This window comes from Oryctolagus cuniculus, chromosome 7 (genome assembly GCF_964237555.1).
Source record: "Oryctolagus cuniculus chromosome 7, mOryCun1.1, whole genome shotgun sequence".
NCBI lineage: Eukaryota > Metazoa > Chordata > Mammalia > Lagomorpha > Leporidae > Oryctolagus > Oryctolagus cuniculus.
In genome coordinates, this window is record NC_091438.1 from 139,948,197 (window position 1) to 139,975,814 (window position 27,618).

General features: G+C 45.7%; 1 protein-coding gene across 15 annotated transcripts in view; it reads right to left on the reverse strand.

The window, feature by feature from the left end:
- The window catches only part of ZBTB8A (zinc finger and BTB domain containing 8A), a 65,123-nt gene that overhangs the window by 22,399 nt on the left and 15,106 nt on the right, over positions 1-27,618 (reverse strand). For 5 of the 15 annotated variants that reach the window (XR_011390792.1, XM_070078811.1, XM_051832092.2 and 2 more), the window contains one exon: positions 22,493-22,595. The exons of 1 other annotated variant lie outside the window; for it this stretch is intronic. Coding sequence is in view for 5 of the 14 variants with exons in the window: in XM_051832090.2 (XP_051688050.2) it covers positions 2,080-2,182; positions 14,297-14,336 (143 nt within the window). In the remaining 9 variants the exon portion in view is untranslated. Of the gene's footprint in view, positions 1-2,079; positions 2,183-14,296; positions 14,392-22,492; positions 22,596-27,618 lie in introns of all 15 variants that reach the window. 9 more of the 15 variants (XM_051832090.2, XM_051832091.2, XM_051832089.2 and 6 more) reach the window with 3 other exon arrangements.

Sequence of the window (27,618 nt, forward strand, 5' to 3'; positions counted from 1 at the left end):
AGCTCATGGTTCCTGGTTTTTGTTCAGGCTAGCTCTGGCTGTTGTGGCCATTTGGAGAGTGAACAAGTGAATGGAAGACTTCTCTGTCTCTCCCTCTCTTTTCTGCAACTCTCTATTACAGACTGAGGAGAAACACACAGAGAAAGAGAGATCATCCATCCACTGGTTCACTCCTCAAATGGCCAAGATGGCCAGGACTGGGCTGGGCCAAAGACAGGAGCCAGGAGCTTCATCCAGGTCTCCGCTGTGGGTGCAGGTGCACAAATATTAGGCCATCTTCTGCTCCTTTCCCAAGTGCATTAGCAGGGAGCTGGATGCTCACATGAGATGCCAGCATCGCAGGCGTGGCTTCACCAGCTATGCTACCATGCCAAACCCTCGCCTTCCCTTTCTTGAAGCCTTTGTAATAATTCACCTGAGGCAACGACCTGCAGGGGCTGCCTATTTCCCTCCAGGCATACCTCATCGCCCCACATTGCTATCCGACCACAACTAGGGTCAGATTCCAGCACTTTCAAGGCTGACAATTCAAAAATCTGACGTAAAATTATATATCAAAGCATTTATTTATCAAAAATATCACAAAATTTTGCTAATTTATCTTGGACAAACATGGAAATATCCTTGGTAATGGATTCTAAGTAATGTAATATTGAAATAGGCTTAATTTATTGATATTAATGCAATCACCAGAGGTTCTGGATGTGATGTGTTAGCATAAGCCCCTGGGAACAGCTCTAAAAACCTGCTTCACTGGTTTCCTGTAACGTGAACTCAAGGGTAGACTATTTACATTAAGGCTGAGATGCCAGAACTTCTGACATAATATGGAAGAAGAGGCTGGCACCACGGCTCACTAGGCTAATCCTCTGCCTGTGGCAACGGCACCCCAGGTTCTAGTTCCAGCTGGGGCGCCAATTCTGTCCTGGTTGCTCCTCTTCCAGTCCAGCTCTCTGTTGTGGCCTGGGAAGGCAGTGGAGGATGGCCCAAGTCCTTGGGCCCTGCACCCACATGCGAGACCAGGAGGAAGCATCTGGCTCCTGGCTTCGGATCAGCACAGCACGCTGGCCGTAGTGGCCATTTGGGGGGTGAACCAACGGAAGGAAGACCTTTCTCTCTGTCTCTCTCTCTCTCACTGTCTAACTCTGCCTGTCAAAAAAAAGCACTGGCCAGGATGAGCATTTGGTGCATTTGGTGCAGCAGTTAGGTCACCCCTCGGGATGCCCACGTTCCATACAGGAGTCCCTGGGATCAAGTTCCAGCTCTGGTTCTAATCCAGCTTTATGCTGATGTGCACCCTGGGAGGCAGCAGACAATGGTTTCACCCATATGGGAGACCTGGCCTGAGTTCCTGGCTCCTGGTTTCAGCCTGAACCAGATCCAGCTATTGTGGGCTTTTGAGGAGTGAACAAATGGATGGCAGAGCTCTCTCTCTCTCTCTCTCTCTGTCTGCCCTTCAAACAAAACTAAATATAAATAATTTTTTATATCACTGAGTAATACAAAAAGGGACTTCAAAAAGTTCATGGAAAATGCATATTATGAAAAAAACTATGCATGGATTTCAAATTTTTTTTGCACCAAGATAAATTTTTTTAAATTTCATTTTCAGGGTCAGCACTTGTGGTGCAGCAGGCTAAGCTGATGTCTGCAGCACCGGCATCCCATATGCATGCCAGTTTGAGTCCCAGAAGCTTCACTTCTTATCTAGCTCCCTGCTGATGGCCTTGGAAGTCAGCAGAGGATGGCTCAAGTGTTTGGGCCCCTGCACTCATGTGGGAGACTTGGAAGAAGCTCCTGGTTCCTGGATTTGGCCTGGCCCATCCCCAGGCATTGTGGACATTTGGGGAATGAACCAGCGAGTGGAAAATCTCTTGTATCTGTCTCTCCCTCTCTCCAATTTTGACTTATAAATAAATAATTAATTAAATAATTAAATTTTTGAAAAAAAAATCCCACTTTCCTCAAATTTGATGAAGTACCCTCACATGATGCTATTTTATTGCATAGCTAGCACACTTGGTTCTAGAATCCAGGGATGAAGATGGTGCCTCCTATCATTTGACATCTAATACTCACGGAATGTTTGCTTTCTGTCTCTCCAGAGGTCTTAGCTCCCAAGACAAAAATGTTTGTCCCAGGAAAACACCGAATGGTTCCATTAAGTTGGGTTGTGACTGACCTAAAAAAAAAGGAACATCACCCTTTTTTGGGGGGAGGCGGAGCAGCTTTGTATGAAGGACAGTTGCAACTGCTAAGGCAGCCTCATGAATCTGTTGTCTAGAACTTTAAGTATGGGAGGAGTGCAGTTTGGGGTGCCAAGGAGCCAGAAGGGTGCGATATGCTCGCCATTTACCTGTTGTCTCTCAGCTCCACACCTGCCACGCTATTTTCCACTGATGGAACTGGAATTCTGCAGGTCACATTTTCCAGGCTTCCTACTGGGGTCTATCACTAGGAGATGCTGACGGGAGATCAGTAAAAGGGAAAGAAGTTTCCTGCATTGATCAGCAGGGATGTGGCTGTTGCTGATGTCAACTGCAGTGGCAGTCAGTGCTGGTTCTATGCTTCAGCAATCTTCCTCTTTTGGATTTCCCACCTCTGATAGAAGCAGCACCTTCTGGAACTATCTAGAACTGTCGGCCGCACCAACTCCAACTGCCCAGCAACCCATACAGATGTGGGGGCCCCAGCCCAGGGCATAGCAGCTTCTGGTTTGAGTCCTGGCTTTGCTCCAGGGACTTCTTGGAAATACACACCCTGAGAGGTAACATGTAATGGCTCAAGTACTTGGTCACCTGTCACGCACATGGGAGACCTTGATTGTGTACTGGCTGCCACCTTTGGCCTGGTTCAGCCCTGGATTCTGTGGCCATTTGGAAAATGAATCAGCATGGCCAGTGCCGCGGCTCACTAGGCTAATCCTCTGCCTGCAGCACGGGCACCCCAGGTTCTAGTCCCGGTTGGGGTGCTGGATTCTGTCCCAGTTGTTCCTCTTCCAGTCCAGCTCTCTGCTGTGGCCAGGGAGTGCAGTGGAGGATGGCCCGAGTACTTGGGCCCTGCACCCGCATGGAAGACTAGGAGGAAGCACCTGGCTCCTGGCTTTGGATCAGCGCAGTGCGCCAGCCGTAGCAGCCATTGGAGGGTGAACCAACGGCAAAGGAAGACCTTTCTCTCTGTCTCTCTCTCTCTCACTGTCCACTCTGCCTGTCAAAAAAAAAAAAAAAAAAAAAAAAGAAAAAGAAAAAAAAGAAAAAGAAAAGAAAAGAAAATGAACTAGCAGATGGATGCTCCTTGTAAATAAATAAATTTAATAATAATAATAATAATGGATGGTGCTGTGGTGTAGCAGGTTTAGCAGCTGCCTGCAGCGCCGGCATCCCATATGGGTGCTATTTTGAGCCCCAGGTGCTCCACTTCTGATCCAGCTCCCTGCTAATGCACCTGGGAAAGCAGCAGAAGATGGCCCAAGGGTTTGGGCCTCTGCACCCATGTGATAGGATCTCCTGGCTCCTGGATTCAGGCTGTCTTAGCCCCGGCTGTTGCAGCCATTTGGGGAGTGAACAAGCAGATGGAAGATCTCTCTATATCTCTCCTCCCCCCCTGCCCCCCGTAACTCTACCTTTCAAATAAAATAAAATAAATCTTTAATGATAATAATAATAAACAATTTCTGCTCTCTGAAATACCTAGAGTGGTTTCTGTTTTCCCAAGTAGAACCTGACTGGTAATATCTTTAGTGCCAAAAATAGAAGACTCAATTGACCAAGGAAAAGATCTACCCTGAAATTTGCTCGTCTGGACAAATGACATAGCACCTTCCCTCTCAGCAGCTTTTATCCCCTTTACTTTTTGTAAATATAGTCAATTAGAAACTGTACGTATTTTGTTGCTGTGATTATAATGTTTCTGCAATTAATTTCTTCATGAAAGATTTTAAACACTCACCAAAGCAAAGTGTACCATATAAGGAACACTCATGTATAAGGGTGTATCATAAGGTTCATGGAAATGGAATTAAAAGAAAAATTTATATTGATGCAAAAATGTTGAGAACAATGTACCATTTTTACATAATGCACATTCCCAGGAACTTTCTGAAAATCTCTCAACTTATTACCAAGTTAAAAAAATTTTTTTTTTTAGATTTATTTATTTCTCCAAAAGGCAGAGTAACAGAGAGGCAGAGGCAGAGATAGAGAGAAGTCTTCCATCTGCTGGTTCACTCCCCAAACGGCCACAATAGCCAGAGCTAGACTGATCCAAAGCCAGAAGCCAGGAGCCAGGAGCTTCTTCAAGGTCTCCCACGTGGGTGCAGGGACCCAAGAACCTGGGCCATCTTCTACTGCTTTCCCAGACTATAGCAGACAGCTGGATCAGAAGCTGGGACTTGAACTGGAGCCCATATGGGATGCTGGCACTGCAGGCGGCGGCTTTACTGGCTACGCCATAGTGCCAGCCCGCTTATTACCAAGTTTTAACATTGAGCAGTTTTTGCTAGTTTTGTCTTTTGTTTCCACTTAAAAAAAGATTTATTCATTTATTTATTTAAAAGGCAGAATGAAAGAGAGGGGATGAGGAACAGAAAGAGAGAGAAAGAGAATTATCTTCTGACCACTGGTTCACTCTCCAAATGGCCATAATGGCAGGGGTTGGTCTAGGCCAAAGCCAGGAGCCAGGAACCCCATCAAGATCTCCCATGTGGGGGCTGGTGCCATGGCACACTGGGTTAATCCTCCGCCTGCAGCGCCAGCATCCCATATGGGTGCCGGTTCTAGTCCTGGCTGCTCCTCTTCCAGTCCAGCTCTCTGCTGTGGCCCGGGAGGGCAGTGGAGGATGCCCCAAGTGCTTGGGCCCCTGCACCCGCATGGGAGACCAGGAAGAAGCACCTGGCTCCTGGCTTCGAATCAGCACAGCGCTGGCCATGGCAACCATCTGGGGAGTGACCCAACGGAAGGAAGACTTTTCTCTCTGTCTCTCTCTCTCACTGTCTGCAACTCTGCCTGTCAAATAAATAAATAAATAAATAAAATCTATGTGAGTGGCAGCACTTGGGTCAGCTTCCAATGCTTTTCCACGTGCATTAACAGGAATCTTGGTCAGAAGTATAGCAGCTGAGATTCAAACTGGAGCTCTGATATGGCATGCTGGTGTTGCAAGTGGTGTCTTAACCCACTCTATCAATTTTTTTGTTTGTTTTTGAAATACAGAGTTACAGAGGGAGAGTAAGGTCTTCCATCCGTTGGTTCACTCCCCAATTTTGGCCACAACAGCCGGAGTTGAGCCAATCCAAAGTCAGGAGCCAGCAGTTTCTTCTGGGTCTCCCATGTGGGTGCAGGGGCCCAAGGACCTGGGCCATTTTCACTGCTTTCCCAGGCCATAGCAAGGAGCTGGGTCGGAAGTAGAGCAGCCAGGACTATAACCAGCACCCATATGGGATGCCAGCACTTCAGGCTGGGGCTTTAACCCACTGCACCACAGCGCCGGCCCCACTCTACCACCTTTAAGCCCAGAATATTTGAAAATGAAACCAGAGGCCCGATGTCGTTTCACCCACAGAATTTCAGGCAGGAGTCTCCTTCCAGGGCCTGCACTCATCCCTTTCCCTTCCTCAGCACAGGATTCCGCTTTTCCTTCTGGGAACTTCCACAGTTTGTTTAAGAGACAGTACAAAGGTTCATCCCTTGGCGCCCTCACCACCTCCACTGGGATGGGAACACGACCCAGGCAGGTCAGTCCAAGTCATGGAAGCTAGAGAATGAGGGTCTCCCGTGGGAGCGTGGGTCTTAAGATTCACACGAGCCTGGAACTGCAAAACATTATCTTCAGCAAGTGAGAAAGGCCACCTGGGAGCGAGGCTTACACGGAAGAAAGCCAGATGAAACTAGTTAGAGAGGCTTGATGACATTTTAACTCCTGGATCCAACTGTGCTTAAAGCCAGTGTACTCTGGATTTCTAGCCATATGAGCTAATAAATTCTTTCTTTCTTTCTTCCCTCCCTTCCTTCCTTTCTTTCTTTTTAAGTTTTATTTGAAAGGCAAAGTTACACACACACAGAGAAGGAGAGACAGAGAGATCTTCCATCTGTTGGTTCACTCCCCAAATAGCTGCAACAGCCAGGGCTGGGCCAGGCCGAAGCCAGGAGCCAGACGCCTCTTCCAGGTCTTCCACGTGGGTACAGGGCCCAAGCACTGGGGCCATCTTCCACTGCTTTCCCAGTCATATTAGCAGGGAGCTGGATTAGAAATGGAGAGGCTGGGACTTGAACTGGGATGCCAGCACTGCAGATGGTGGCTTAACTCGCTGTGCCGCAGGGCCAGCCCCATAGATTTTTCTGCTTAAATTTAAGTTGGATTTGTTTCATTTGTGACCAAGAGTTATTTATCCCTAATTTGTGACACTATCTGAGGCTGCAGCTATAGCCCATTCAAGGATACTTTATTTAGCAAGGAGAACACATTTCGATAAATGGGAAAATTAATGGAATCAGTGCAATGAAGGTCATTGTGTCAATGAATAGGTTCTAATGTTGTTATACTGGAAGTTGTGTCACCCCCCACCCCCATGACCCCTAAAGGTCTAGCATGCACCCACAAGTTTCTTTCAACTGTGTTCATTCATAGTTGTGAGTCATTTCTTCCCAGGATACAATAACTTTTATGGCACTTTTCATGTCAGAAGTTTTCCATCAATCTCTAATTAATAGCCAACCAGTTTTCTGAAGGTGTTTCCTTGGCTTAATGCACTGTAAAATATCCATCAAAGTAATATTTTCGCTTAGCAATTTTGCAATAATTTTAACCCTCACACTTGCACACCTATGTAAATTCACACAAGCCAGACTCATTCAGTAGAACATGAAATGATGGCAGACAGTGAGACCAGGGGCTGGCGCTGTGGCGTAACAGATTTGGCTTCTGCCTGTGGCACCAGCATCCCATGTGAGTGCTGGTTCATGCCCCAGCTGCTCCTCTTCCAATCCAGCTCTCTGTTAATGACTGGGTAAGGCAGTGGAAGATGGACTTTGGTCTCTGCACCCATGTGGGAGACCTGGAAGAAGCTCCTGCTCCTGGCTTCAGATCAGCCCAGGTCCAGCCATTGTGGCCATTTGGCGAGTGAATCAGAGCTCTTTGTCTCTCACTCTCTCTAACTCTGCCTAGGAAGGAAGGAAGGAAGGAAGGAAGGAAGGAAGGAAGGGAGGCAGGAAGGAAGGAAGAAAGGAAGGAAGGAAGGAAGGAAGGAAGGAAGGAAGGAAGGAAGGAAGGAAGGAAAGAAGGAAGAAAGAGAAGAGAAGAGAAGAGAAGAGAAGAGAAGAGAAGAGAAGAGAAGAGAAGAGAAGAGAAAAGAAAAGAAAAGAAAAGAAAAGAAAAGAAAAGAAAAGAAAAGAGAAAAGAAAGACCATAGCCTAGAAATTCAAAGATACCCAGATACCCAAGAGGACTCTTAAAATCCAGAACACAGAATCTGCTAAGCCTGCTCTTGTTAGTGCTAACTATACTAAACTGACTGAGCAGTTGTTTTTAAAATGTACTAACTATAATTCAGTACTACATCAAGTTTATAAACACGAACATATATAGACAAGAAGAACACTAGAATAAATGAATGCTCAAGGACTTCTATCTACAATGAAGTTTCTTTCATCTTTAATGTAGTCCAAGTTCTAGCTAATAATGGGCTTTAAGATTCCAAACCTCTTGGAAATTATTATATTAAAAAGGCTGAGTCACTTGGCCAGGGATTAGGACTTTTACATGTTCACAATGCATCAGCACTCAGCTTTTGCTGAGTCCTTACATGACCAGTCTCTGGAATGCAGACAAACCAGGGCTACCATGCTAACAGACGTGGAATATATTCAGGTTTATGTCAGACAAGTGCAGAAATAAGACCTCTGGGATTATGGCTAGAGAAACAGCAAATCAATAGCCAATTGTCTGCTATCACATCCTTTCAGATAAAAACCTAATCATCCCTCTGTTTTCATAAGAAACAAAGCAGTTGGGTCAGGATTTCACAATTCTTTTTATAAAAAAAGATTTATTTCTGGGGCTGGCATTGAGGCATAACAGGTATCCCATATGGGCACCAGTTCATGTCCTAGCTGCTCCACTGCCAATCAAGCTCCCTATTGATGCACCTGGGAAAGCAGTGGAAGATGGTCCAAGTGCTTAGGCCCCTGCATCCACTTGGGAGACTTGAATGAAGCTCCTGACTACTACCTGGCTCAGCCCAGTCCATTAAGACCACTGGGGCGTGAACTAGCCGATGGAAGGTCTCTCTCTGTCTCTGTCTCTGTCTCTCAAAACATTTATCTATCTATCTATTTATTTATTTGAAAGGCAGAGTTACAGAGAAAGAGGGAGATAGAGAAAGAAAGAGAATATTCCATCTGCTGGTTTACTCCCCAACTGGCTTCAAAGATTGGGGCTGGGACAGGCAGGAGCCAGGAGCTTCATTCGGGTCTCCCACATGGCTAGCAGGGGCCCAAACACTTGGGTCATCTTCCACTGCTTTCCCAAGCACATTAACAGGGAGCTAGATGGAAAGTAGAGCAGTTGGGACTTGAACCAGAGCTCACATGTGATGTCAGCATTGCAGGTAGGAGCTTAACCCTCTGTGCCACAACCCTGGCCCCCTCTTTTATATTTTTTAAAAATTTTTAAAATTTATTTGAGAGGCAAAGTCACTAGTTCATTCTTCAAATGCCTGCAATGGCCAGTGTTGGGGTAGGCTGAAAAAAATCCAAATAGATTCCTGGGGCTGAGAACTCAGTCCAGGTCCTCTACACGAGTGGCAGGGACTCAATTATTTGAGCCATCACCTGCTGCCTCCCAGGGTTCACACTGCACATTAGCAGAAAGCTGGAAGCTGGAAGCTGGAGCACAGATGGAACTCAAACCCAGGTACTCAGATAGGAGATATGGATGTCTTAACCAATTTTTCTTAAAAAATTATTTATTGACCTGAAAGGCAAAGTTACGGGGCAGGGGATGTCTTCCATCCACTAGTCCACCCCAAAATGGCTACAACAGCTGGAGCACAGATGAGCAGATTTGAAGCCAGGAGCCAGGAGCTGCCTTCCAGTTTCCCACGTGGGTGCAGGGGCCCAAGCATTTGTGCCATCTTCCACTGCTTTCCCAGGCCATCAGCAGGGCACTGGATCAGAAGTGGAGCAGCCGGGACTCAAACTGGCACCCCTATGGGATGCCGGCTCCACAGGAGGAGGCTTAGTCTACTACACCACAGCACCGGCCTCAAAACAGTATATCTTTAAAAAGTATGACTAAGGGGCCGGCGCTGTGGAATAGTGGGTAAAGCTGCCACCTCCAGTGTCGACATCCCATATGGGCACCGGTTTGAGTTCTGGCTGCTCCACTTCCCATCCAGCAATCTGCAATGGCCTGGGAAAGCACTGGAAGATGGCTCAAGTCCTTGGGTTCCTGCACCTGTGTGGGAGACCTGGAAGAAGCTCCTGGCTCTTGACTTCGGATCAGAGCAGCTCCAGCCATTATGGCCACCTGGAGAGTGAACCAGTAGATGGAAGACGTGTCTCTCTCTCTCTCTCTCTCTCTCTCTCTCTCTCTCTCTCTCTGTGTCTCTCTCTCACTGCCTCTGCCTCTCTGTAACTCTGCCTTTCAAATAAACAAATAAACCTTAAAAAAAAAAAAAAGAATAAGAGGAATTTATCTGATTTCAAAACTTCCTGTAACTACAGTAACCAAGACAATGTGGTATTGGCATTTAGGAGAGGCACACAGATCAATGAGATAGAACAGAGTCAAGAAACAGACACACAAATATAGTATCAATCGATTATTTTAGTATCGTTCATTTAAAATTTTTTCAACAAAGGTGCCACAGTAATTCGAATGAGAAAAGGTTAACATATGCAACCAATGGTGCTAGAATAACTGGATATCCACAACAAAAGAAAAAATAACCTTGAGCCTTACTTTACACCACACATAAACACCACACATAAACTGTAACTCAAAATGGATCACAGAATTAAATGTAAAAGTCAATTTCTAAAGGAAAACAAGAGAAAATCTTCAGGATCTTGGGGGAGGTAAAGATTTCTTGGAACATAGTAAGCACTGACTACTAAGAAAAAAAATCGAAAATTGCTTCCTCAAAATTCTGCTCTTTGAAAGATAGCACTGGGGCCGGCGCTGTGGTATAGCTGGTAAAGGCGCCGCCTGCAGTGCCAGCATCCCATATGGGTGCCGGTTTGAGTCCTGGCTGCTCCACTTCTGATCCAACTCTCTGCTGTGGCCTGGGAAAGCAGTAAAAGATGACCCAAATCCTTGGGTCCCTGCACCCGTGTGGGAGACCCAGAAGAAGCTTCTGGCTCCTGGCTTCAGATCGGCACAGCTCTGGCCATTGCGGCCAACTGGTAAGTGAACTAGTGGAAGAAAGACCTCTCTCTCTCTCTCTCTCTCTGCCTCTCCTTCTCTGTGTAACTCAAATAAATAAATAAATCTTTTAATAAAAAAGAGAAAACATCAGGAGAGAGAGAGAGAGAGGAGAGAGAGACAGGAAAAGAGGAAGGAGAGAAGAGCAAAACCATTAAGAAAATGAAAAGCCAAGTCACTAACCAGGACAAAATATGTGCAATACATACATCTGACAAAAGACTTGTATCTAGAATATATAAAGAATTCAAGACAGCTCACTAATACGACAGACAGCCCATGGGCATATGATTTGAACAGACACTGCACAAAAGAAGATAACAAACAAGCACTGAAAAGATGTTCCACACCATTAGTCATCAGGGCAATGCAAATTAAAACCATAATGAAATGTCATAATACACCCACCGTAACGGCTAACACTAAAACAACTGACATTGCCTGTCATTGCGAAGAATCGCTGATGGGGCTGTGAAATGGAACAATCACTTTGAAAACTTTTTAGCAGTTTAAGGAAATCTTAACCTCTCTACGACCCAGTGACTCTCCTGGATATTTACACAAGAGAAATGAAAACAGACATCTACAGAAAGACTTGTATGAGAATTTTCATTTGCATCTCCAAAGTGGAAAGAATTGGTGACTACATAGACTGTGGTATATCATGCCATGGAATACTACTGAGTAATAACGCGGACAACACAGTGACATGAACGGATTGCAAAGAAGCTGGACCCAACAGAAAACCAACTGTGACTCCAGTTAGGAGATTCTAGCAGAGCCAAAAGAATATATGATGACAGAAAGAAGAAGAAATGCCTGTGGCTGGGGATGAGACAGTTGAGGTTTTCTATGAAAAGCATGAGGGAAATTCAGGGTGATGGAAATATTCTTATTTATGGTGACTGATTTACATGTATTGATATATATATATATATATGGTGATTGATAGATGTCAAAACACACTCAACCATCTCTTTAAAAATGGATGCATTTTGTTGTAGGAGACCTGTATTGTGTTGCCTGTTCCTGGTTCCTGATTCTGTCTGGTCAAGCCCAGGCCATGGTGGGTATTTGTGGAGTGAACCAATGGATGGTAGCACTCTGTTTCTCTCTCACACACTCTCAAATAAATAAAAGCTTTTGGGGCCGGCACCGCGGCTCACTAGGCTAATCCTCCGCCTTGCGGCGCTGGCACACCGGGTTCTAGTCCCGGTCGGGGCGCCGGATTCTGTCCCGGTTGCCCCTCTTCCAGGCCAGCTCTCTGCTGTGGCCCAGAAGTGCAGTGGAGGATGGCCCAAGTCCTTGGGCCCTGCACCCCATGGGAGACCAGGAAAAGAACCTGGCTCCTGGCTCCTGCCATCGGATCAGTGCGGTGCGCCGGCCGCAGCGCGCTGGCCGCGGCGGCCATTGGAGGGTGAACCAATGGCAAAGGAAGACCTTTCTCTCTGTTTCTCTCTCTCACTGTCCACTCTGCCTGTCAAAAAAAAAAAAAAAAAAAAAGCTTTTGGTGCCGGCGCCGTGGCTAACTTGGTTAATCCTCTGCCTGCGGCACTGGCATCCCATATGGGCGCTGGGTTCTAGTCCCGATTGCTCCTCTTCCAGTCCAGCTCTCTGCTGTGGCCCGGGAAGGCAGTGGAGGATGGTCCAAGTGCTTGGGCCCTGCACCCGCATGGGAGACCAGAAGGAAGCTCCTGGCTTCAGATCAGCGTAGTGCTGCCGTTGCAGCCATTTGAGGAGTGAACCAACGGAAGGAAGACCTCTCTCTCTCTCTCTCTCTCTTTCACTATGACTCTACCTGTCAAATAAAAAAAACTACAGGGTCGGCGCCGCGGCTCACTAGGCTAATCCTCCGCCTAGCGGCGCCAGCACACCGGGTTCTAGTCCCGGTCGGGGCGCTGGATTCTGTCCCGGTTGCCCCTCTTCCAGGCCAGCTCTCTGCTGTGGCCAGGGAGTGCAGTGGAGGATGGCCCAGGTGCTTGGGCCCTGCACCCCATGGGAGACCAGGAAAAGCACCTGGCTCCTGGCTCCTGCCATCGGATCATGCGGTGCGCCGGCCGCAGCGCGCTGGCCGCGGCGGCCATTGGAGGGTGAACCAACGGCAAAGGAAGACCTTTCTCTCTCTCTCTCTCTCTCACTGTCCACTCTGCCTGTCAAAAAAAAAAAAATTACAAATAAATTAAAGCTTTAAAACTTGAGAAGCACAGCAGTGTAAGCTGTTCAACAAAGAATTATCTCCCTTGCAAAGCAGTGAATTCTACATTGCTGTTGCAGGAGAGGCCGAATGTCATTGAGTTAGGGTGACTATACTTGGTGTGGGAGGTGGGACTGTATCATCTCTTGGAGTTGTTCCAACTTTAACACTTTGAAACTACTACGCCATGTTAAATGTCATTCTAGGCAGGGTATTTAGCCTACCAATTAAGGTGTCCACATCCCACATCAAAGTGCCTGGGTTCAGTACCCGGCTCAGGCTCCTGACCCCAGCTTCCTGATAATGCAGAACATGGGAGGTGATGGCTCAAGCAGTTGGGTCCCTCTCACCCACATGGGAAACCCAGACTGAGTTCCCAGCTCCCAGCTTTGGCGCAGCCCAGCCCCAGCTACTGCAGGCATTTGGAGAGTGAAACAGTGGGTGGGAGCTCTTTATCTGTCTCTTTCTTTCTGCCTCTCAAGTAAAGAAATAGGTAGATTTATTTTGGAAAAACAAATGTTGTGCTACATACGTCCATATTTCTTACAATAAGATCTGAAATAAATCAAGTTATAAGAGTCCAGCATAGGGGCTGGCTGGCGCTTTGTCATAGTAAGTTAAGCCTCCGCCTACAGCACTGGCATGTCATATGGGCGGTTCCTATCCTTGCTACTCCTCTTCCAATCCAGCTCTCTACTAATGGCCTGAGAAGGCAGTGGAAAATGGCCCAAGCACTTGGGCCCTTGCACCCACATGGGAGACACGGAAGAAGTTATTGGCTCCTGGCTTTGGACCAGCCCAGTTCCAGCCATTGCAGCTATTAGGGGAGTGAACCAGCAGATGGAAGACCTTTCTGTCTGCAACTCTGCCTCTCAAATAAATAAATCTTTAAAAAAAAAAAAAGATGCCAGCAAAATTTGTTGTATTTTTTAGAAACTATCAAAATGATGGAAGCTGTTGGTTCTGCTATGTATATTAATTGCATTAGGTGTATTTTTATATCGATCTTGTGCACTTACAATATGTAGCATTTTCTGCATGTGCAGATTAAAGACAGAAAAATGAAGGTGGATATTGTGGCACAGAGGGTTAAGCTGTGGCCCATGCCCATATCCCTTATCACAGGGCTGGGAGTCCTGGCTGCCCTACTTTCAATCCAAACTTCCTGCTAATGTACCTGGGAGGAAGTAGATGATGACCCAAATACTTGGGTTCCTGCCTCCTGTGTTCATCCTAAACCTACTCTGGCTGCTGTGGAAATTTGGAGAGTTAACCAGAGAATGGGGTCTAGCATCCTGACATAGTGGGTAAAGCTGCAGTTTATGATGCTGGCATCCCATACAAGTGCCAGTTCGAGTGCCGGCTGCTCCATTACTGATCCAGCTCCCTGCTAATGACCTGAGAAATCAGTGGAAAATGATCCAAGTCCTTGGGCATCTGCACCCACATGGGACACCCAGAAGAAGCTACTGGCTCCCAGCCCTGGCCTAGCCTTAGCCATTAGGGCTGTTTGGGGAGTGAACCAGCAGATGGAAGATCTCTCCTTCTCTCTCTGTATATATATATACATATACATATATAACTGTGCCTTTCAAATAAATAAAAAGAGAAATCCTAAAAAAACAAAACAAAACAAAACAAAATAGCAAATGGAAGATCTCCCCCCCCCCGTCATTGCTTTACCTTTCAAATAAAATAAATAAATCCTTGATTTCTTCCTCATAAAGAGGTATATAGGTCAAAGGTCTGGTTAGAGGTAGATGATTTGTCAGCTGTATCTGGAAAAGAGGAGAAAGAACTTCATTCTGCTTCTGGGAAATTCTGTCAAAAACCAGGCAATTTGCCTCAATTACCCAGACATCTGCATTACTTCTCCAATTAGCTAATAGAGCCTCAGACTTAAAACAGCCAAAGGGAACTACGCTCGCCTCACAGCTGTAAAATAAAAACGCTAACATACCAGTCACACTAGAATAGCAGTGCACAGCTCAACATCGGGATGGAGCAAGAATGGTAAAACACCATTTATCCCAAATGCTTAGGAATGAGTCACTGTGCTGGCACTATTTTCTAGGGAATGGGAACAACTTAAAGCAATAAAGTCCTTTGTGGCCACAGACTAAAAAAGTCATAGAAACACAGTTTCCTATCCTGAGCACTGTCACTTCTCATCACTCAAACACTGCAATGTCTTTATGACCAGAGTGTGCAGTCCCTTATGCTGTCCAAAGTTGCAAGTCAGCAAATGCAAAACTAAGACAAAATGATCTTGCTGGCATGTCAGTGCCAATTTTGCATAATGTCAAAATACGGTACTGGGGTTGCTATCAGGGCTTTACTAGTGAGATGGGTTAGCGGGTGTTGTGGTTCAGTGGGTTAAGGTGCAGCCTGTGATGCCAGCTCTGATTCCAGATCAGAGCACTGGTTTGAGCCCTAGCTGTTCCATTTCTGATCCAGCCTCTTGCTAATGTGCCTGGGAAGGCAGCAGGTGATAGCCTATGGACTTGGGTCTCTCCCACCCCCATGGGAGACCCAGATGGAGTTCCTGGGCTCCTGGCTTCAGTCTGGCCTAGACCTGGCTATTGCAACCATTTGAGGAATGAACCAGTGGATGGCGGATTCATTCTCTTCCTCTCCCTCTGTCTTTCAATTAAGTTTTTAAAAGAAGAAATGAGATGTGGTCAGCATCCCTTTAGCTGTGTCTCAGATGCCACTCCACCTAAGAGAGGGTCAGAGAGCATAACTGAGTCTCTTCAGGTAACAGGTCAGGGAAGAGGGCCCTGGCTCAAATTACAGAGACAGGAAGGGCTGGGAATCAGGCCTTGTACCTTCTCCTCATTAACCTTTTTCCTCTGTTAATCCCCTTTTTCTTGTTTTTCATAACATTTCCCCGCCCCCAGCCCCATTCTAAAATTATTCCATCAGAGGCCTCTGGCAGCAGATGATCTAGCTCTGGGGGAAATGCCAACAACTAATAACCTGAGAAAAGATACCCAATCCTGTAAGTAACACTGAAAATTAGAGTCCGGGGTGGACACTGAGCCTAGTGGTAGATGTGGTTTTTATTATTGGCATATTTTATTTTTACAGTAAAAATCTGAAGCTCAAAGATTGAATATATTGTCCAGGGGCACACACAGGTAACAGATGGTGCAACTGAGATGTGAACCCAGGCTGTTACCAGAGCCCAACTCTGAACCACTAGACCAAACAATCTCCTTAAAAACAATAATAAATGTGGCTTTCACAGTTGCCAAGTAGCTGGACATTCCATGAACACAGGGTCCCCACAGCTTTCTACTCTTTCTCAGCATCAAGGCTGGGTCATTTGCCATTTTTCATCATATTTGCTTGCACCTTTTATTATATGTAAGAATCAGGAAGAAGAAAAATAGGTATTGGGTTTGAGTTTACATGAAAAGTGGAAAAATATAAGATGGTGTTCTACATGCTAAATTAATTTGATTTAATTACTCTACATTTTATATATGTATCAATACATTGCACTGTACCTTAAACACGTATACAATTATGGCTTTTCAATTTAAAAAGATTAATTTTTTAAAAATATTTTCTTCATTTGCTTGAGAGGTAGAGTTACAGACAGAGAGACAGGCAGAGAGAAGGGTGTTCAATCCATTGGTTCACTCACTAAATGGCTGCAACAGCCAGAGCTGAGCCGATCTGAAGCCAGGAGCCAGGGGCCAGGAGTTTCCTCCAGGTCTCCCACGTGGATGCAGGGGCCCAAGCGCTTGGGCCATCCTCTATTGCTTTCCCAGGCTACAGCAGAGAGCCAGATTGGAAGAAGAGCAGCTGGGACACAACTGGTGCCCATATGGGATGCCGGCACTGCAGGCGGAGGTTTAGCCTACTAGCCACAGTGCTGGCCCTGAGATCCTAATTTTTTAAAGGAGGAAAACAGGGCAGGTGTTTGGCCTAGTAGTTTAGACACCCATATACCACAGCAGAGCATCTGAATTCAAAACCAGCTCTGGCCCCTAACTTCAGCTTCCTGCTAATGCAGACACAGAAACTAATAGCTCATGTGATGGTGTTCCTGCAACCCATAAGAAAGAGCTGGATTGAGTTCCCAGCTCCTGGCTCCAGCCCAGCCCCAGTCACTGCAGACATCTGGTGAGTAAACAAGCAGCTAAGTTTCTCTCCCCCTCCCCACTTTTGTCTCCTAAATAAATAAATTTTAAAAATCAAAGATTTAAAACATAATTTACCTTGTAAGGATGTTAGATAATGAATGGATATAGTCATTATATCCTCTTTAAAAGTAAACCCTGGGGCTGGCACTGTGACATAGAGGGTGGGGCTGCCGCCTACAGTGCCAGCATCCCATATGGGCACTGGTTAGAGTCCTGGGTGCTCCACTTCCAATCCAACTCTGCTGTAGCCTGGGAAAGCAGTAGAAGATGGCCCAAGTCCTTGGGCCCCTGCACCCTCATGGGAAGACCTGGAGGAAGCTCCTGGCTTCAGATTGGTGCAGTTCTGGCTGTTGCAGCCAATTGGGGAGTGAACCAGCAGATGGAAGACCTCTCTCTCTCTCTCTGCCTCTCTTTCTCTCTCTGTGTAACTCTGACTTTCAAATAAATAAATAAATAAACCTTAAAAAAAAGTATACCTTTGGAGCCAGTGCTGTAGCATAGTGGGTGAAGCTGCCGCCTGCAGTACCAGCATCCCATATAAGCAACGGTTGAAGTCTCAGCTGCTCCACTTCCTATACTAATTTTAGTTAGTATAGCTAACTATACTAGTTAACTATATATAGTTAATATAGCTCTCTGATATGGCTTGGGAAAGCAGTGGAAGATGGCCCAAGTGCTTGGGCCCCTGTACCCGCATGGGAGACTGGGAAGAAGCTCCTGGCTCCTGGCTTCAGATTGGCACAGCTCCGGTCATTGTGGCCATCTGGGGAGTGAACCAGCGGGTGGAAGACCTCTCTCTCTCTCTGCCTCTGCCTCTCTGTAATTCTCTCTTTCAAATAAATAAATAAATCTTTTTTTTAAAGTATACCCTTGTTTGATGAAACCTAAATGCAATTCATAACTCTCGGCATATCACAGAAAGAAGTGATTTACACTCTAGAACACCTAAATAACAGCTTATATCCAAAAGTACTTTAATATTTACAAACAGCTCAGGTTACTGATACCGGAATACTCAAATAACAAAACTCAGTACTGTAATTACTATTTCAAACATTATCTAATACTAAAAAACTCCATATTATTTGTGTCGACATAGTCATTAACAAGTTCTCAACTGTCAATCGGACTGCACTGATTTAACTCATTCATTTAATAAATATTTATTAACTCATATGTGATGTGCAAGGCTCTGGGAATTCTGACATGACTGAGATACGAGTTTGGCCTAATAAAGGGAACTAGAAAGCTATATAGGAAACCACAACATTAAGGATTCTATGGCAGAAGTGGCTAAGGGCACAAAGAAGGGAATGGGTGAGGTAAGGTGTGAGTTGAATTGTAGTCTCCAATGCAGCTATGTTAAATCCTAACTCCCAGTATCCATGAATGTGACCTCATTTGGAAATGGGGTCTTTGCAGATGCAATCAAGTTCATAAGGGGCCATACTGGATTAGTGTGGGTCTTAAATCCAATGACTGGTGCCCTTGGAAAGACAGATTTGGAGACATGATGACAGAGAGAGGGAAGATGGCCACATGAAGACAAAAGCAGAAATGGGAATGATGCAATGGTGAAGTGAGGAACGCTGTGGGCTGCTGGCAACCATCAGAAGCCAGGAAGAGGCAGAGAGGGGCCCTCCCCACCACCCTCAGAAAGAGCTGGCCCTGCCAACAACTTTATTTCAGACTTCTAGAATCCAAACTGTCAGAGAATAAATTTATGTTGTTTTAATCCTCCCTGTTGATGATACCTTGTTACAGCTGCCCTCTGAAAGGAATGCAGAAAGTTTTATAGGTGAGGTGATGCTAGGGTAGAAGTCTGAAAGACAAGGTTTTCATTAGGACACAAAGAGGAAAAGCATCTTAGGCAGAGAAAATAGCCTGAGCAAAGGCGCTGAGGCATACAACAGACTGGCATGTTGAGGCAGTAGACAGTCCCTTGTTCAGTATGGCTGGCTAGAGCATGGGCACAGGAGAGACCAGGAGACAGGAAGCTGAGCACCTTCCTAGCTTTGTTAAAGGGTTTAGACCTGACCCCATAAGCACTAGGGGCAAAAGACAGAGATGATGTGGTATTCGACCAGCTTGGAGGAGAACAAGATCACAGGCTGTACAGGGAAAGCGCTGCGGCATATCTGGTAAAGCCGCCACCCGCAGTGCCGGCATCCCATTTGGGCGCCAGTTCGAGTTCCGGCTGCTCCACTTCCCAGCCAGCTCTCTGCTATGGCCTGGGAAAGCAGCAGACGATGGCCCAAGTGCTGGGACCCCTGTACCTGCATGGGAGACCCAGAAGAAGCTCCAGGCTCCTAGCTTCAGATTGGTGTAGCACCGGCATTTACGGCCATCTGGGGAGTGAACCAGCAGATGGAAGACCTCTCTCTCTCTGCCTCTGCCTCTCTGTATCTCTGCTTTTCAAATAAATAAATCTTTAAAAAAATACATGAGGCATGAAACAAAAGACTAAATTAAATGACAAAAAGACTAAATTAAATGACAAAAAGACAAACTTCTGTAAAGCAAAAAATACAATAAGCAAAAGCAAAAGGCAAATGAAACATTTGTGAGAGAAGACAGTAATCTTCACAATATACACCGAGCTTTGAAGAAATTGGTAAAAAAAAAAAAAAAGGCAAAAGAAAACAGGACAAAGTGTAGTTCACAGGAAAAGAAGTAAGAATTTCCCTTAATCATATATCATATGAATGGATGCTTCACTTCACTTATAAACGCACACTAAAACCACATTTGCAATGCTGGCATCCATCCCATATCAGAGTGCCTATTCAAGTCCTGGCTGCTCTTTCTGATCCAACTCCCTCCTATGCACCTGGGAAGGCAGTGGAAGATGGCCCAAGTGCTTGGGTTCCTGCCACCCACATGTAAGACCTAAATGGAGTTCCTGGCTCCTGGTTTTGGCCTGGCCCAGCCCTGGCTGTTGCAGTCATTTGGGAAGTGAACTAGCAGATGGAAGGTATCTCTCTGACACTCTGCCTTTCAAGTAAATAAATAAATATATGTTTTAAAAACCTGATGTATCATTTGCCCCTCTCAGCTCCTCAAAAATCCAAAATGTCATAATATTGCTAAGGCTGTTAGAAAACACTGCCAGTCACTGCACTCAAAATCACTTTAGGGATAAAAATTGATACAAGCCTTCAGAGGGCAAACTGGCAATGGCTCTCAAAATGAAAAACACATATAATCCTGGCCCAGCAGTGTCACTCCTGAGAATTTATCCTATAGGTTTATACGTACATGATGAAAACAACACATGTACTCAGCTCTTCACTGCAGCAGTGCGTGTAAAGGTAAAAAGTACAGAAAGTCCACCAGCAGGGTATAGCTAGAGGAAGTACACTCCACCCATAGGGTGGAATGTCATCTGTCAACAAGGATGAGTAAACACTGTTAATATGAGAAGATGGCTGTGATACCTAATCAAGTTAAAAAAAAAAAAACCAAGTACAGAACAATATATAATCAGAAGCGCTGGAATGATGAACAAGGAACCCAGAACAGTGGTTGCCCATTGGGTGTGAGATGGTCTCCCAGAGACAGCACAGGGCTAGGAAGGAGACTTTACATGGCACACTTTGTATTTTTTGAGTGTTCGATTATATTCATATACTCAGAAAATAAATCTGTTTAAAGTTTGTCAAACAAATGAGGGAAATATTAATGATCAGTGTCACTTTTAGCCAGGCCAGGGTTGCAATTCAAGATTAAAATATCTTGGGAGCGCCTAGAGGAATCAATGTCCATTTCCTTACTTAAATCAAGATTTGTGCACAATACAAGATGACACACTGACTTTCCGTCATGAAAAGTCAAGAGGTTGGGTTTTTTATTAGGAGAGAGACAAAGAGAAGGAGCAGGGACAGAAACCAGCCACTTTCAAGTGAACAGCTCTCCTAACACCGCTGTTAGTCTGGTGAATGGCTTGAACTTGGTGATGACGGCAAGAATGGAAAGGAAGGAACGCGTGCAAAGACGTGAATGGGAACCAAATCCACACTTTGATGTCTGATTGGCTGCGGAAGGCTAGAGGGAAATAAAGAAATGACAGGGCTTTTTAAAGTCTGGTGTCTGGCGGTATCACTAACATAAATCGGGAAGTCGGAAGGAAGAAGATTTAGAGGAAAAGCAATGACTTCAGTTTTAAGTATACTGCATTTGAGGGGAATGGCAGAGAAGGCTGCTGGAAATGCTGACGTAAAGCTCAAAGGGACAGTTGGACTTGAAGATGGAGATGCAGGAGGCAGCGACACGGGAACAAGGCCCAGCGGAAACAAGGGCTGAAAGGAGAGTCCGGAGGATCACCCTTGATTGTGCAGCAGGACGGGGAAGGGAAGCCCTAGAGGCAGGAAATGCCGGGGGACCAGCATGGTGGTCAGCAGGTTAAGCTGCTGCTGGTGACACAGGCATCCTATATCAGAGCACGGGTTCAAGTCCTGGCTGCTCTGCTTCCGGTCAGCTTCCTGTTACATCCAGGAGGGCCGCAGAAGATGGCCCAAATACTTGGATCCCTGCCACCCACACGGGAGACTAGGATGGAGTTCCTGGCTCCTGGCTTTGGCCTGGCCCAGACCTGGCTGTTGAGGGTATTTGGAAAGTGAACCAGATGGAAGATCTCTCCATCTCTCCCTCTTTGTCTGTTACTGTGCCTTTCAAATAAATAAATCTTGAAAGAAAGGAATAAAAAGGAAGGAAGGAAGGAAGGAAGGAAGGAAGGAAGGAAGGAAGGAAGGAAGGAAGGAAGGAGAGAAAATTGGAGAGAATTAGGAGAGCCTTGTGAATGACACGCTGCCAGGGCAGGGAATCTGAAGGGTTAAGGGACCGAGAGACAATGATAACAGCATCCATACATATCGTCTCGTTCGAGCCTCACACATCTCAAGCTCTCGGGGAGGTGGCCTCATTATCCCAATTTTACAGAAGATGGCATCGATCCAGACACAACCCCAAAGCTGTCTGATGTAACTGTGGGAGATCAGAATCCTGACAGTAGTTCTACCGCTAAATCAGCGATACACTGTCCATGGGCAAGCAGGCCGCTTTCCCCTCCAGGCCTCATTTCCTTCCTGCAAGTGAAGGGGGTGGTCCCAACCCTCTCCAGTTCATAGTAATATGCCTCTTTATTTAGTTTACTTTTGTAAAAGATTTATTGATTTATTTGAAAGTCAGAGTTACAGAGAGAGGAAGGGGGGAGAGAGAGAGAACCTTCACTCCCCAGATGGCCGCAATGGCCAAGGTGGGACAAGTCTTAAGCCAGTAGCCAAGAGCTTCATCTGGATCTCCCACAGGAGTAGCAGGGGCCCTAGCACTTGGGCCATCTTCCGCTGCCTTTCCCTGGCCATTAGCAGGGAGCTGGATTGGAAGTGGAGCAGCCAAGACACAAACCAGTGTCCATATGGGAAGCTTTATCTGCTACTCCACAATGCAGGCCCTAATACACGTCTTTAATGAATGAAAAAGCTGAGCCCATGCTTAGAAGGCTATACTACATTTCTCTAAAAGATTAATCAAAATAAAGAAGTCATTGGAAAAAACAGCAGCAGCAAGTGAACAGGGAGCCCTGGCTCAGATCAGAATGCTGCATGTTTTACAAAGGGCACTGTTAAGCAATAAATCCACCCTCTGAGATATAAAATCCACAGTAGCAAATCCTACCTTTATTTATGAGTACATAAGGTAAAATATCAAGAATTAAAAGTGTTCATACCTGGAAACTGATGAATGCTGCTCTTGAAACCCTCTTAACTCGACTGAGTGGAGTCAAAGAGGGGTGCTTCCAAGTCAACAAAGTCTGTGTTTGGAAGACTGTCCTGCAGAGACAAAAATAGCTACTTATAATATATTTTTGTAATAAGAGACAGAAGCATCTGCTAAGGGACATAATAAATATTTATTTAAATAAAATTTTTCAGGGGTTGGTATGGTGTAGCACATGAAGCCACTGCTTGTGACAATGGTATCCCATTTAGGAGTGCCAGTTTGACTCCCCCCACTCTGCTTCCAATCAGAAGACCCAGTGCTTGGGTCCCTACCACCCACACATGGAAGACCCAGATGGAGCTCCATGATTGTGGTTATGGCCTGGCCAGCCAGCCCTGGCTATTGTGGCCATTTGGAGAGTAAATCAGCAAATGGAAGATCTCTCTCTGTCTCTCCCTCTCTTTGTTGCTGTGCCTTTCAAGTAAATAAATCATTAAAAAAAAAAACTTAAAAATAAATTATATGGGGATCAGGTATCACTTTTATATGTAAAAATGTATTATCTGAGCCAGATTATTAGCTCATAGAAAAATCACTGTCTTAGAAATCATATATAGGGACCAGCATTGTGGTGCAGTGGGTTAAACTGCTGCATGCAATGCCAGCCTACCATATGGGTGCCAGTTCAAGTACCAGCTGCTCCATTTCCAATCCAGCTCCCTGCTAATGGGCCTGGGAAAGCAGCAGAAGATGTCCCAAGTCCCTAGGCCCCTGCTACCAACATGGGAGACCAGGATGAAGTTCCAGGCTCCTGGCTTTGGTTTGACCCCGCCCTGGCCATTGTAACTATTTTGAAAGTGAACCAGCAGATGGAAGATCTGTCTGTCTGTCTGTCTGTCTCTCTCTCTGTAACTCTGCCTTTCAAATAAATCTTCAAGAAAAAAACTTATACATATGATATATAACCATATAACATACATAACAAGTAACATGTACATATAATTTTTAACCGCAAACAGTATTAATATCTGAAAGAAAAGATTTCTAATAGTAACATACATTACAGCAAATTAAAAGCAAACTTTTCACCTTTGACAATAAAATAAACTTTTTTTTTTTTTTTTGACAGGCAGAGTGGACAGTGAGAGAGAGAGACAGAGAGAAAGGTCTTCCTTTGCCGTTGGTTCACCCTCCAATGGCCGCCGCGGCCGGCGCGCTGCGGCCGGCGCACCGCGCTGATCCGATGGCAGGAGCCAGGAGCCAGGTGCTTTTCCTGGTCTCCCATGGGGTGCAGGGCCCAAGCACCTGGGCCATCCTCCACTGCACTCCCTGGCCACAGCAGAGGGCTGGCTTGGAAGAGGGGCAACCGGGACAGAATCCGGCGCCCCGACCGGGACTAGAACCCGGTGTGCCGGCGCCGCTAGGCGGAGGATTAGCCTAGTGAGCCGCGGCGCCGGCTAATAAAATAAACTTCTTAACAATAACACACAAAGGCAGGCAAACAGATATCAAGACAGCTACAGAAGTCCTATGGCCCCTTTCCTGCAAGTGGCATCAATGGGATTTGCAAGAAACCCAAACAGTAGGAGTGGGCATTTAGCATCACAGTTAAGATGCACGCATTTCACTTCAGAGTGCCTGAGTTCAATTCCAGCTCCAACTCTGGACTCCAGCTTCCAAGCAAGGCAGAGGAGCAGTGATAGCTACAGTAACTGGGTTCCTGCCTTCCATGGGGGAGACCTGGATTGTGTTCCTGACTAGACCCCCACTCCCCCAGCCCAGCCCCCGGGGCTATCTCTGGAATTTGGAGAGTGAACCAGCAGGTGAGAGCTTTCTGTCTTGTCTGTCTGTCTCTTTCTGTCTCTGTGTCTCTCTGCCTCTCAAAAACAAAACAAAACAAAACAAAACAGGGTGGGTGTTGTGTCACAGCAGGTTGAGCCACCCTACCAACATGGACATTCCACATCAGAGTTCATGGCTGAGACCCAGCTGTTTGCTTCCCACCCAGCCTCCTGTGAATACGTCCTGGGAGGCAGCAGTTAATGGCTCAAGTATTTGGGACTTTGCCACCCATGTGGGAGACTGGGATGGAGTTCCTGGCTCCTGGCTTCAGCCTGGCACAGCCCTGGCTGTTGCAGGCATTTGGGGAGTAAATCAAAGACGTGAGATCTCTCTCTCTCTCTCTCTCTCTGTCACCCTGCCTTTCAAATAAATAAATAAAAAGAAACAAAGACTGGCTTTGATATAGACTACTCATTATTGTCTTCCATGAATCATCTAAAAAAAAAAAAAACCTGAAGTAACTTTTTAAAAACTGTAAAGTGGCAATTAATAATGGTATACATTTATGGTGTACAAAGTGATGAATATACTTCATGAATACAATGTGGAATAATTAAATAAACTAATTAACATATTCATCACATAAAATATCATTTTTATGCAGTGAGAACATTTCAAATTTATTTTGAAATGTACAAAATAATTAACCATATTCATCATACTCTACAAATGATTTCAAAAGGAAAAAAACAACAAAACACTCAATTCCTCCTGTTTAACTGAGACTTTGCACCCTTTGACCATCATCTCCTCACTCCTCCCGGCTCCCTGCCTCCATTCTCCCCAGTTCATTCGACTACATTAGATTCCACATATGATTCCACATATGATCAGAATATGTGGTATTTGTCTCCCTGTGCGTGGCTTATTTCATTTAGCATAATGTTCTCCAGTTCCATCCATGTCACACATGACAGAACTGCCTTCTTTTGAGAGGCTGGAGGCTGAATACTACTCCACTGTGTACATACACATTTTGGTTTACCCATTCATCAGCTGATGAACACTTAGGCTGATTCCATAACTTGGTTATTATGTATGGTGCTTCAATGAACATGGAGTATAATCTTTTACTTATTTATTTTCATTTGTATTTGAAAGGCAAAGGATCAGAGAGAGAGAGAGAGAGAGAGAGAGAAAGGGAGACAGAGAAAGAGCTTCCAGTTGCTGGATCACTCCCCAAATGTCTGGGACAGGCAAGCTGGGCCAGGCAGAAGCCAGGCGCCCCGCACTCCATCTGGATATTTCATGTAGGTGGCAGGGACCCAAGTACTTGAGTCATTATTTGCTGCCTCCCAGAATGTGCCTTAGCAGGAAGCTGGATCCAAAGCAAAGGAGCCAGAACTCGAACCAGGCATTCCAACATGGGATGTGGGCAGCCCAAGTGCCAGTTAAGCCATTGTACCAAAATGCCCACACTGAAATAACTTAACTAAGCACCCTGAAAACACCACCAGAAAAAGCAGAATTGCTCAAATAAAATTTATATTAGTACAACAAATCCATCAAGGTGACCAGCATTGTGGCATAGCAGGTTAAGCCCCAGCTGCAACACCGGCGTCCTGTATGAATACCAGTTCAAGTCCTGACTGCTCCATATTTTTTTTTAAAGATTTATTTATTTATTTGAAAGTCAGAGTTACACAGAGAGGAGAGGCAGGGAGAGAGAAAGAAAGAAAAAGAGAGGTCTTCCATCTGATGGTTCACTCCCCAATTGGCCGCAACGGCCAGAGCTGCGCCGATCCGAAGCCAGGAGCCAGGAGCCAGGAGCCAGGAGCCAGGAGCTTCTTCCAGGTCTCCCGCACGGGTGCAGGGGCCCAAGGACTTGGGCCATCTTCTATTGCTTTTCCAGGCCATAGCAGAGAGCTGGATCGGAATAGGAGCAGCCAGCTAGAAAAGGGATGCCGGTGCTTCAGGCCAGGGCGTTAACCCACTGAGCCACAGCGCCGGCCCTGACCGCTCCATATCTGATCCAGCTTCCTGCCAATGCACCTGGGAAAGCAGCAGAAGATGGTCCAAGTACCTGTACCCCTGCCACCCACATATAAGACCTGGATAGAGTTCCAAGCTCCTGGCTTTGGTTTGGCTCAGTTCTGGCCATTGCAGTCATTTGGGAAGTAAACCAGAGGTTGGAAGATCTTTCTGTCTCTCTTTTTCTCTAACTCTGCCTTTAAAAAAAAAAAAAAAACCTCTGGGGCCACACCCCTTCATCTGTGGGGCCAGCATCCCATATGGGTGCCAATTTGAGCCCCAGCTGCTCCTCTTCTGATCCAGCTCTCTGGTACAGCCTGGGAGAGCAGTTTAAGATGGCCCAAGTACTTGGGCCCCTGCACCCATGTGGAGAGAAGCTCCTGGATCCTGGCTTCTGATTGGCCCAGCTCCAACCTTTGCAGTCATTTGGGAAGTGAACCAGTGGATGGAAGACCTTTCTCTCCGTCTACCCCTCTCTCTGTTTGTAACTCTGCCTCTCAAATAAATAAATTAAATCTTTAAAAGAAATTTTTAAAAAAAATCCTTCAACTACCTACTGTGAGAAGGTCTGAATTCTGGCAACTCAAACTATTCAAATAGTTCCGAGCCAGGTTTTTGGTCTGGTGGTTGAGACACAGCATCCCAAATCAATGGGACTGGGTTCAATCCTCAGCTGTGGCTTCCGACTCCATCGGCCTCCTAATGCAGTCTTGGGAGGCAGCAGTGATGGTTGGGTTCCTGCCACCCATGCAGAAGACTGCATGAGTTCCCAGCTCCGGGTTTCATCTCTGGCTGCTGTGGCCATTTGGGAGAGTCAACCCTCTCTGTCTCTCACTTTGTCTCTGTTTCCCAAATGAAAAACAACAAAAAATTTTTTTTAGCATTCTGAGCAGCAAACTATAGAGAAAATAGCCATGATAATCTGAGTATTTCAAAAAATGCAATGTGATTTCTTTTCATGATTGGTAAAGGTTATTTTTAAAAAAGGCATATAGTCTCTATAGCTGGGAAGAATGGGAGAAATAAAAAGAATTTTAAATAAAGGAACAAAAGCCAACTGAAAGCAAAAGGTGACAGAGGTGGGGAGCAGCAGGCCTCTGCCAGTGGATTACCACCGTTTTTAAGTGTTACATGTAAAGTACAGTAAAGAATAGAATGGACTATGAAAAGGAGTTTTAAGAAATACCAGTAATTAAAACAGTAGGATAGAATTTAGGGATAAACTAGGATTTTGCAGCTGAGGCAATAAAATGAATAGTTTCCAAGAACAACCCCTGACCACATGAAAAGCTCATCTTCCGCCTGCTGACTCTGACAGCT